This window comes from Aythya fuligula, chromosome 1 (assembly GCF_009819795.1).
Source record: "Aythya fuligula isolate bAytFul2 chromosome 1, bAytFul2.pri, whole genome shotgun sequence".
Classification (NCBI taxonomy): domain Eukaryota; kingdom Metazoa; phylum Chordata; class Aves; order Anseriformes; family Anatidae; genus Aythya; species Aythya fuligula.
The window spans coordinates 35,800,254-35,812,684 of NC_045559.1; the positions used below are offsets into that span (position 1 = coordinate 35,800,254).

Here is a 12,431-nt window from a genome sequence, read left to right on the forward strand (position 1 = left end):
AGCAGGGAGAAGTTCCTGATTTTCCCTTTCCATGTCACTAATTATTTAACATACTCATCATCGCTCTTTTTCACCTCTTTAAAATAGGTGCCAACAAACTTTGCACATCTTATCAATGCCAGAGATTAATTTTTTTTTCCAAGAGCTTAATATATTTTCAGAGGAGGGCATTCAGTACTGTGCAGTATTTCATGTGCACCAGGAGATTGCCAGATAATATTACTTTTGCATATCACTGAGTTTTGTTCTTTTTGCTGTATTAAAAGTTTGGGTTTTTTTTTTTGGTGTCACTTTCAAATTCAACAGGGATCGTAGAGCTAGTCCAAGTGATGCTCAGAGTGATTTTCAGAGTCAGCATAGTTATCTGTAGTTCTACTAGCTGCATAGGTATTTAATTCTTCCTTCCCTAATATCTGTTATTTGAACCTGTCAATACTGACTTCAATTTGCCATTGTGTGTCTTCTTCCCTGACATTGGTAAACAAATCTGAAGGGATTCACAGTTTTTTTCATGACTCAATAAAAAAGTATTTTAGCTATTTGCACAATTTTCTACCTCCTTAGCTGCTGTGATATCCCTAAGACTTCAGTAAATGTATTACATAAGTGGTTCGGACGGGAAGGCTTGAGTAAATGACCATTACACTTTTGTCATGATGAAAATAGACCATTTAATTCCATTCAGTTTTCCTTTTCTTCACTTATTTTTGATCAGTGATAATATTTTGCTATTCAATTCATAGCTGTTTAGTTACGTGTTAGCCTCTTGTGAAGACATTTATCAGAGGACCTTGCATTTCTGAAGAAGTTAATTCCACTGATTCTCCTTTACCCAGTATTTTACTGACACATTCAAAGAATTCTAGTAAATTTACAGGGTGCGATCTCCCTTTGGGAAAACAAGACTGGTGGGAACTTACCATACCAGGACCATCCTACTGTTTGATTATTTTGCTTCTCATTATCATGCATTTCCATGGGGCACATGCCTGACTGACTGGTCTGTTGTTCTGCAAATGTTATCCATGAACCTTTCTGGAGTACAGTATTTGCTTCTGCACAGTTCTATGCAGTTGTCACTCTTATGTCTGTGTTGCATAATTTCCCAGTGATAGTGTTGTATTTTTTTCCTGCAGTTACACAAATGAAAAGGAGTCTTTGAGCAGCAACCCACCAGAGCTTTGTATTTTCTGCACTGAACAGGTTTAGGCACAAGGCACCAGGGGAAATGTAATCTAATACTGGCACAGCTCTACCTCTGTACTGATTTAGCCAAAGAAAATACATTCGAAAAACCAATAGGCATTGTTTGGAGTTTTGCTTCAAATTATTTACAGTATCAAATGATCCTTTATAGTGCGCAGGGTTCTTAGAAGTTGTTCCATAACATGGATTATGTTTGGATTTTAAATGCAGCTGTGGAGATGGTAGATAACTGCATTGCCTTATTAGTTGTATAATTTTCTATCTTTTGCTGGTAATGTGAGCGTCAGGGTTAAAAGCAATTTACCAAGCATAATTTAGTTACAAACAACTGAAAATCTACCTAAAACATGCACATTTTTGTTTCCTGTTTATTCAACTTTTCTAGGTCACAGGGCTGAATACATGACAACAAGGTAAGACATTTTTATTTAACTTGGTTTAGAGAGCTACAAATGGAAAATAAAATAGAAATCACACAGTATAAAGCAAGTTCCTAATGATGTGTAACATTATTGTTGTTGTTACTTAAATTGTGTACAGGCACTGTGTGTTTTAACATTCAGCATTTTAACATTTCAGCATTCTTGTGAGCTGCTTAGGCCAGTGTCAGTGATGGGAGAGGCAGGGAAATCATTGAAAATATTTGTGAATTTGGACATTGCAGGTGGATTTTTGGTGCTAGGAAAAAAAAAAAATCTTTATTGAGCAGAATGCACAGTTCAGAAGAAAATACCTGTTTCCCTCAGTATCCATGCATTTGATACTTAAATGGGTCTACACCTTCACAGAAAAGAAGGGAGACTGTGTTAGGTCTCCCCGCTTTGTGCAGCACATACATTTTGGTTGTGTAATGCCACACCTGTGAGGCTGCTTCCAGACATAAACACAGACAGGCATGCTGCAACCCCGAGGGCATCAGACTGTGAGTTTGCAGCTGCCACTTTCCTATATTGCTGCTTCTGGGCACCACCTTTCCCATACTGCTGGCAGCAGGAACATCCAGACTAACCTTCCTGGTCTCTTTCTTCCCTGCCCTTTCCAGTCAATACATCCTTGCTCAGTGCCTTCTCTTGCTACTTTTTGTTTCCTGGATAGGAACGACTTTGCTGCCACCCCATATCTTGAATTAAAAACAAAGCAAAGCAAAACAAAACAACTATAACAACAAAATGAACAGAAGTTTTGCCCTTCCAGCTAAAAATTTGGATCAAGCTTTGGCTCTGCATTTGCTAGACCACTTGGTTTTGTATAATTTCTTCTGTGTGGCCCCCATGTTCCTGGGAACATCTCTACAGACTTAAGAGCTCCTTTCTTCCTCTTCCCACTGATTCATTGTCCATTTCAGCTCCATCAGCTGGACTTACTCACCTTCCTTCCTTACGTGACCCCGGTTGAAAAGTGGTGACAAATCGGAGCATTCTTCCCAATTGCTGACATTGATTTTGAGGCTTAAACTCTGACCCCAGATGCTACCAGCAGTACCTGGAAGTCAGCAAGGTTATGCCTAATGAGAAAAATGTTCTTCCCTGACTCCAACTTAGGTGACTCATTAGGCTCACCTCATCCTAAATTCATTGTTCTGTAAGCAGAAAGAAAACAATGGATCTAGGCAATGATTTTACCTTGGTGAAGTGGAGGAAGCCCTGTTAACTCCTGTCTTCTCACACCCGGTCACTTAAGAAAAAGAAGCTCTGAGGGAGAAGGTCCTCCCCATATGATCCTTGGGACAAGTTTCCCCACTCTGGGTAGCACCTATCCATTACCCCAGGGTTTGGTTAAGTTTCCAGTCTGTAAGACATGCAAATGATAATGTTCTTCAAGATCAAAGTTAAAATGTAGAAGGGAAGAGGGTATTCTTAAAGATGAATTTTAAATAAATAGCAGGTAGTACAAGAATGGACCAGAGTCCCACCACTTCATGTTTTATGATTTGAAGTAGTGCTCCTTACTGTTTCCCCAAAACCTTGTAATTTTTTACTGATTCCTGAGGAAGCCATAGAAACATTGGGCTGCTGATGCAGGGGCACTAGAGAAGCTGTTGGCATGGGGAGTGCCATAACACTCACAAAATAAGAAAAATATTTATTTCCTGTAATCGCTTTCAGTCGTAGTCATCACATGCGTAACATCTAACATGCAAGGTGAATGTTTTGCAGACCAAAGTTTTGTGTGTTGTTTCTTTTCTTTTTTTTTTTTTTTTTTTCTGCCAGGCTGCTTTTGTTTATTTGTTCTACATTGATAACATCCTTTTAATTCCTTTTAGCTAATTTGCAAAGTGTTTCTTTCCCCGTGTAAAGATGCTGATGGTTGTATGTGGAAGGTTAAAGCTGTGTACTGTTGCTGGCTCAAGTTGAAAATGCAGAGTTTGGTTTTGAAGCATCTTGGGAGTGTGCTGAGTGGTTTCAATTTGAATTTGAAGCTGCTCTGGCAGGTAGTAACTTTTCTGCTTGAGGTGCTTCGAGTGCCCCCTGTCCTGCCGCAGCTGGCAGCACCAATTCCAGTGTTGGCTGCACATTTCGTGCATGACAGTGACAAGAAATGGCCATTGCAGTTGTGCCTTGTTTGGAATAAATGTGTATGGTAAAACTGTAAAACAGTCCATAAAGAATGTCAGTATTTATCCATAAGTAATGCATTTTAATGGGGGAGTTCTTCACTCTTTAATCATTGTGTTACAGTTAAATTTGATGGAAAGTGTCTGCTTGATAAGTAATGTGTTTATTTCTCCCTTTGCAATGCGCTGTTGTTTTGCCGTGACTTTACAAACATTTCATTTTATTGTATGACTTAATTCTACTTGCTCAGTAATCATATTCCCTTCCCTTAGGCCTCCAAATCTTCCCCCTAAGCCCCAGAAACACAGGAAGCCCAGACCCCGATCACAGTATAGTGCTAAGTTGTTTAATGGTGATTTGGAGTCATTCATCAAGGTACTGGTACCAGCCACTGGAGTGGCTGATCTCAACACTTCCTACTATAATGGTCACGGCCTCACGTGAGCTGAGGCAGATCATTATGTTTAAGTCTGTCCTGGGGCTCTTTTCTTTCCCAGTTGATCAATATAATACTTCCTGAAGTCAGAGGGAAAGAGGAGGATTCATTTCTCACAATAGTCTCCCTACAGTTTTGGTAATCAAGTAGGGATAGGATTGGCAGCCTGGTGTTATTAGGAAACAGCATCATATAGAAAATAGGGGATATAGCGGTGTACCCCACAACTTGGCACAGTTTCTGGCTTGCCATTTTAGTTACATTCAATATTCGAAGTCTATGAAGAAGCATTATCATCCTGGGTTTGATATCCAGCTTTTGATTTCCTTTGACTTTAGGAATTTATTATATTGCGTGAAATTGTGATCACCACTATTACGGATCTTATATCTTTGCTGTATTTACTATCTTCTTCTTTCTCATACTTTTATTTCTAATAATGCTTCTAGCCGAGGCCGAAGGAACTCTCACACAAGACATCAGGTATAGTTCTGGTGAAAAGAGAACCATCTCTGCCTCACTCTCGGGTTTCATTCACGCCTGGCTCAAAATTAGTTCTTTCACTAAGCTGAAGGGGGAAGTTTGCATTAAGAAATGATATTACGAGTACAGCAGGCAAAACTGAACTTGGCATAACTGTGGAGTGATTGTAGTCTTAAATGATGGATATTCCCTTATTCATTAACAAACACCTCCCCATCACAGTCAGTTAGTGGTTTTGGACACCAGCTGACAAAGATAAAGGAAAGCAAGCTTCAAAAAATATGTAGCAATACATTTAGAAATGCAGTGAATGGAATTCCTGACTGCAAGCTCTGCAAACTGAATTTGAATGTTACATGTGTCCTTTTTTTTCTTTCTGTGCAGCATAGTTAGCAGCAAATATTTTGCAAAACAAATTCTGTGCTCAGTGGCACCAAAATAGTTTAGCTGTCTTTGAACTGAGCTTTCAACCAGCCTCAGTACAACTGTGTGGAAAAACTATGATTATTATTATGCTGGTGGTGCTGTGTTGTGCAAAGACTTCCAGGAAATCATCACATGGTGCCAGAGACTAATATCATGAATGGTTTCTTGCTCAAGGGAGAAAGTAAGGAGAAAAAAAAAACAATTCCACAGCAAAAAGGCCCTGTATTAGGGAAGAACAGAGGAAATTTGGAGAAATGCTACCCTGTCGTTTTCTCTCATGCTGAAGAGGGTTGTACCACATGGCAATGTGGGTGACAGAGCTTACTTGTAAGCGGAGAGATTTCTACATAGTCTTTCAAAAGGAAAAAGTAGGTAGCCTTATGACAGATCTGGCAGTGTGGGAGCTAACCTATGAAGTCGTCCCTGCACAAAGAACAGGTCCTTCCTCATAGGGATGTGTCATTCTGACACACATGCGGGGTTACAGCTAGTGAAATACAAATTGCTTTTTGTTCCATTTTTGCATCATCAGATACAACAATTAGTCCCAAACATACAGTCACTGACTACATACATCAAATTAAATTCACAGTAGCAATAGGGTCACTGTTCTTGAATTTCACCAACACAAATTGTTACTTCAGACTTTTTCTTGTCATTAGATCCCAAATCCAAAGATTTTGGTTTATGTTATTTAAAAGAATCTCTTAACTATGAAGTTGTATGTGGTTCTGAGCAGACTCCCCCAAGAAACAAGTAAGAAAGTAATATATTTGTAATTTCTTACTGCAAACACCGTCTCTTCAGAGGCTTTACATTTATTGCATGAACCAGTGTACTAACAGGAGGTACGGGTGCATGTTGGGCATGTTTCTAATACCCTGCTTTTGTGGAGGGCCAGCGTGCTCAATGTCTGTGAAGATGACTGTGTATTCCTCATTTAGCAACTGACCTGTTCCATGTTTGTTTGGGTTTTTTTGTTCATCTGTTGCTGAATCATGACACTACTCAGAAAGATATTAGTGGTTCTTGGCTAACCAGTGTTTGCTAGGTTTTGATCTAAAAGATAAACAAGCCACAACTTAAATAGCATCATTACTGTTACAGTCTTTTGTAAACCCCACTAAAACAATATGCAGTACACAGAAAAACAGGAGTTAGGTTGCCTCAGGAATTGCATTGTTTCATTGCTTCAATGTGTGTTATTTTTCAAACACTTTTTTTTAGCAGTTGGCTTTTCATCTACTTGGGCTTAATTCATAAACTTCCTGTTAGTGTAATTTAGCATGAAAATGAGAAGGACTAGTAAGAAAAAATGTGTATGCTGAGTTACAGGGTGCCTTTGAATTCATGATTTTATAATACAGACTGGTTTTATATTAAACTTTCAAATGAATTAGTCAATTCTCTGAGCGCTTACATATTTGAAATTGATTTGGAAAGAAAAATTATAGCTTCTAAGATGAGAAGTTTGAAGGTACCTATTATTTATGAAACAGTAATTTTTTTCCAACACAAGCATAATTTTAATCATATGATTTGTATCTCTAATAGATATTTGATGACTTGTAGTCATTAATGTGCATGGGGTAAAACATCCATTTTTTAAAGTGCCAAAACAACTGAAGGACCGTGATGGTTCTTTTGGAAAATCAGCAGTTTGAAGGAAAAAGACAGCTCACTGTAAATTAGTGTGTAGTCATCCTCTCCCCCTACCACCACCAGCATTTTTTCTACTCTATTAAAACACCTCTATTTAACTAAAGATGTACCTATAAGCTGGCTGCTGGACCATGGCTGAGATCCAGAGCTTTGATTCATTATTGGTCTGTTCTCCCACGTGCCTGGTGACAGGACGAGGAGGAATGGGCTAAAGTTGCACCAGGGAAGGTTTAGGTTGGATATTAGGAAGAACTTCTTTACTGGAAGGGTTGTGAGACATTGGAACGGGCTGCCCAGGGAAGTGGTGGAGTCACCATCCCTGGAGGTCTTTAAAAGACGTTTAGATGTAGAGCTCAGTGATATGGTTTAGTGGAGGACTTGTTAGTGTTAGGTCAGAGGTTGGACTCGGTGATCTTGAGGTGTCTTCCAACCTAGATGATTCAGTGATTCTGCCAGTTGAAGGTGAGGAGGAGCAGGCTGTGACCTCCCTTTCCCAATGCCTTTGTGCTGAAGGGGCAGCTAACCAATGTTCCTAACTCAAAGTGGCTGCAGTTCACCATTCAGTGTATTACCAGAGTTAGTGCAGCCTGAAATAATGTGCCAAGACATCGTCTCCTGTATTTCAGGATACAGAAATCAGGAGGGAGGCCAGGAGGGAGACAGCTAGTAAGTACCCCATGCAATGTCATTGGGTAGCTCGTCTCCAAGAACTTTTCTGATAGTCCAGCAGATCCAGAGAAGGCTTTGTCAACTGCTTATTGACAATAACTTTTAGCAAACAAAAAGAGCACCTCCAGGAATTAGACCCTATGTAATTAGGCCCACGTAAGATTTTTTCCTCTGGGGAAAAATGGGGTAAGTTAAATAAATGCAGAAGGATCATCTTCTTCATGGAGTATTATTGTCAATAATAAACTAAAGGTAAATTTACTGCTTTAACTCATTTTGCTTCAAAAATCTAAAATAAATGCATGAGCTTAGATGTCACATACAGTGTTAGCCAGATACAGTGGCAGAGTTAGAGAACGAAGTTTGTGAATTTCCTGATTCAATTATTTTCATTAAGAACCTTAATCCTTTCTCTTCACCTGTTCCTTTCCCTCCGTCCCTAAATGGGATGAGAATTCTGTTAGAAATTATATATTTTCTTATGTGTTTTTTTGGCAGCACTGTATGTCCATCTGGATTGACCAAGAAAACCCATTTTCACATTCATTCCAGAGTAGGGAGGTTTCCTTTTTCACATCTGCAGTACACTCTTTCTTCTCTTGCTTTTCCAGGATTCAGGACAAGTCATTCCTCTCATTGTGGAAAGCTGTATCAGATTTATCAATTTATATGGTAAGCAATGGAATGTGTTATGACATATCATTACTGAAGTTAGCCGTGCATGTTTTGCATGATGCATTTACAGCTACAGCTTTTTTTTTAAAACTAGAGGTGAAAAGTATTTATAAAATAGATTAATTTCCCACCATTGTCTCCCATCTTTGCTGCAGGTCTTCAGCATCAGGGAATTTTTAGAGTGTCTGGTTCCCAGGTGGAAGTCAATGATATTAAAAATTCATTTGAGAGAGGTAATTGCATTTTCGCTTATTCAAGCTCCTTAATATCTGACACTTAAAATGTTTTTAATTCTAATTACTTTCTTGTCTGTTTAAGAATTTTGTTCACTTTTTGTATTACACCTTAAACTTTGCACTGTCATACGCTTAAAGGTGAAGTATAGTGATGACACGTACATGTTTTTCTCATACTATGTCCCAGGAGCTTGGAGATGTTTTTGTGTAGACGTTCATGTGTCTCTTGGATTAGTCTTTTGTTATGGTAAACTGCAAGGAAAAGTTAGTCTTTATTTTATTGTAAAGATCCTCAAAAAGGAAAGATTATGTTTTTAATTACATTCAAGAGACTACTTAATGCAATTTGAGAATGCTGTTACTTGATCTTCTGGAATATGAGTGCTCGAGTTCCTAGTCCCTCTGCCAAAGTGACATCATGATCAGTGCAAATACAGGATCAATGCAAATACAGGCTGTGAAAGAGCTGTTCCATTTTTAACCACGGTTTTCGTTCCTCAAGGAAACTTCAGCCCCAGAGGAGGAATTATGGGAAAGATACCAGGAATTGAAAATGATTTTTTACACATGAATGTAAAATGCAACAGCAAACCTAGGATTCCTCTGCTAGGGGAGACAGGATCCAGGGCATTTCCAATCCAATCCCCTACTTACATTAAAGCAACACTAGTTACTTAGTTTTGTTTGTTTGTTTGTTTCATCTTACATTCTCTTTTCATGGGTTTTGGAACCTTTTTTTTTTTTTTTTTTCTTATTAGTTTCCAGAAGAAACTTTTGCAGATCATCTGCTAATGAGAAAACTCTTCAAGGAATAAACCTTATGACTAAAAGCATGAAAAAAGATGCCCAGTATTTTTCTCGCTAATATTAGTTGCATATCTTGTTCAACTTGATCTGGTCCTTAACAAGATAGATGAAGAAGCTGTTTTTACATGCTAAGTGAGGGCGTGTTCTCCTGCATTACAACTTCTGCATCTGCCTTGTTGTTCACTGCTTCTAGGTAGTGTTAGTCTGGAAAGTGCATACATTTTAAAATGTTTCAAAATAAAGATTAAGTCTTTAAAATAGGTCAGTCAAGGGCCTTAGGTTTTCACTTTCCATAAAGTCTTTTCACTAAATGGTTGTAAATATTCCTGAATGCTTTAGTTTTAAATAATGAAGACAAATTTGCAATTCAAAGAGTTAGATAATCCATTTGTTTTATGTAAGCTCCCAAAGAATAGTCTGAGAAACTCTATTCAGTTAAGAACATACAGCTTTTTTATTTTACTACTAGTAAATCATAGGATGTTCATAAATACCTGGTTGGAAGTTCAGGACTTAAGAGATCACTACGTTATGTAACGTAAAGGAAGCTTTATTTAGGCTACTGTTTTCAGTGTAATTTCTACAGTGAAAGGCCTGGGATTTCTAAAGCAATGTTTATTATCTTACTTGAATGCTTGTCTTGTCACCTCCCACATAGTAAAAACAAAAAACCAAAACAAACAAACAAAGTCATTCGTTTATAAAAATGTTGCATGCAAGAATGCTCCTGCATGTGTTTGATTCACTTTATTTACTTTTTAAGGTGAAAATCCTTTGGCAGATGACCAAAGTAACCACGACATTAACTCAGTTGCTGGAGTACTGAAGCTCTATTTCCGAGGGCTGGAAAATCCTGTCTTTCCTAAGGAAAGATTTAATGATCTTATTTCTTGTATCAGTAAGTAGAAACCTCTCTTTATTTCTCAATAGAATTTTACTTTCGTATATACAATAGCAGCCTGAAAAGGGAGCTATCTTCACAGATTTTTCTGAGACAATTTGTTTGCCATCTGTAACAGTCTGGGTCAGTTATTAGTCATACTTGCAGCTGTGGTTGTTCCCTTTTTCCAGTGGGATTAATGTACAGTGCAACTCTTTGTTTAATAGAGCAGGAAGAAAACCTTTTGGTATACAGGAGATAGTTAAATTTATACGCATTATTATTTTCTTCTGTGCACTGAGGCAGACGGAAGGGGATGAAGTCATGACCATGCAAACAGTGTATGTTACATTTCACAAAGGTTTTCATGCCCTACAGCTTGGAGTCAGTGCTGGTGAATAAGTAACTAGTCGCTTGGCATTGCATGGTTCCTTTGTTGTGCTTAGCTTAAAAACCCAGGTCCAACCGACAGGAAAACTATTCAGTGCAAGAACAGAAGGAAGCAGCTGAATATTGTCTGCAGAAGAGCCCAGTCTGCCTTCCAGCACACAAGAATTGCCAAGTTGTAATGGGATGCCCAAGAGGAGCAGCGTATGGGTCTGTGTGCTGCTGGTGTTCATAGCTGGACGCTGAAAGGTTGTAGTAATTTAGGAAGTTCTCAGTGGATGGCTGAATTGCTGTGGCATGCACAAAACCTTTTCCAGTTCACAGATCCCTGCAGATGTTCAGGAGGTGTGAGGCCAAACCAACCGTCAGTAGGCTTTCTGTTCCCTGCGGGTCCATCAGAAGTAGTCAGAGGTCCTAGTTTTGTGGAAGAATTTCCTCCTCTGAACCCTTCCTTTGTAAACTGCTTATTTCAGCCAAATGGAGCCAGTGGACAGTTTCACAGGTAACAAGGGCCAGTCCTTTTGGAATACTAATCAGGGCAGGCTCTCTGAACTGTGCCATTTTGGCAAAGGAGACAGCCCCGGAGTCAGGACAGCAGACTGGTGTGTTCCCAGTGTCCCAGGCTGGCGAGCAGATGGGCTTTTCTGCTCCATGCCAGGGGGAACCCCACACGTGTGGTTTCCTTCCCAGACAGGGAGGATTGCAGTAATTCAGCCTGGAGGTTACGAGTGTGTGGATTGCTGGGATCAGTTCTGTGTGCAATGTTACAGTTTTTGTCCAACAGACCTGCGTGATTTTCTGTGGCTGTTGCTATTCACAGCCTCAGTGGTTCTGAAGAGTCCTGAAGGACCTTAACACTGCAGTTGAACAGTCTGATACCACACTAAGGAGGATGCTGAGACAGGCACCCTCATTTTGGAAAGCATAATCTTGGTACTGCCTGAGCTCAGCTTTAGCTAACCGTAATGTCACAGCCCAGAAAATGTCTGTGAGTCATAGAAATTGAAATCTAAAGTGAGATCGTTTTGACTGAGTGATTTTCAGCATGACGGGGTGATGGAACTTTACCTAATAATTCTGTGCTGATTTCCATAACTTGTGGATGAATTAAAGCATGTCTGCTGGTAAAATGTATTGATTTAATGGCTTCAGTTGACAGAAAATCTACCGCATTCTTAGATAAGCTGTTCAAAAGATTAATCACTTTCATCATTAACATTTGTACAAGATTTTCTTTTCAAAATTTCTGCTATCAGACTCTACCCTTTGGATCTCTTTATGACTCCATTATTTTGACTAAGCAATAGGAAAATTGAGATGGTGATTCTTATATGTGGAGATAGTATATGTGTTTTTATAGGCCATATAGTCAGTGGAGTTGCACTCCACTGTGTTCATAGAATCATCATAGAACAGGTTGGGTTGGAAGGGACCTCAAAGCCCACCCAGCTCCAACCCCCTGCCATGGCAGGGACACCTCCCACCACACCAGGTTGCCCAAAGCCCCATCCAGCCTGGCCTTGAGCACCTCCAGGGATGGGACATCCACAGCTGCTCTGGGCAGCCTGTGCCAGGGCCTCACCACCCTCTGAGTGAAGGATGTCCTCCTTATATCTAATCTAAACCTGCCCTCTTTTAGTTTAAAACCATTCACCTTTGTCCTATCACTGCACCCCCTGACAAAGAGTCCCTCCCCAGCTTTCCTGCAGGTCCCGTTTAGGTACAGGAAGGCCGCTGTAAGGTCTCCAGGATGAACAACACCCCCAACTTCCTCAGCCTGTCTCCATAGGAGAAATGCTCCAGCCCCCTGAGGATCCTCGTGGCCCTCCTCTGGAGCATTACAGGGGAAGAGATGTCGCCATCTGATTCTGGTTTAGACTGCCTGTTCTCTGAGGCTCTCCTAAGCCTGGATTATCAGCTCTGTAACAGCTTGTCAAAACAAGGTGTAGTGACTGAGTAGTTCTGCTGGATTTGACTTGTACTGTTGCGATTGCAGAAAAAAGAAATTT

The 12,431-nt window shown here is 39.7% G+C and overlaps 1 protein-coding gene across 2 annotated transcripts in view; it reads left to right on the forward strand.

Annotated features, from left to right (window-relative positions):
- The window catches only part of SRGAP1 (SLIT-ROBO Rho GTPase activating protein 1), a 147,413-nt gene that overhangs the window by 111,498 nt on the left and 23,484 nt on the right, over positions 1-12,431 (forward strand). The window contains exons 11-15 of one of the 2 annotated variants that reach the window (XM_032208281.1): positions 1,592-1,619; positions 4,034-4,136; positions 8,049-8,109; positions 8,268-8,345; positions 9,919-10,053. In XM_032208281.1, the coding sequence (XP_032064172.1) occupies positions 1,592-1,619; positions 4,034-4,136; positions 8,049-8,109; positions 8,268-8,345; positions 9,919-10,053 (405 nt within the window). Of the gene's footprint in view, positions 1-1,591; positions 1,620-4,033; positions 4,137-4,646; positions 4,681-8,048; positions 8,110-8,267; positions 8,346-9,918; positions 10,054-12,431 lie in introns of both variants that reach the window. The other variant, XM_032208280.1, reaches the window with a different exon arrangement.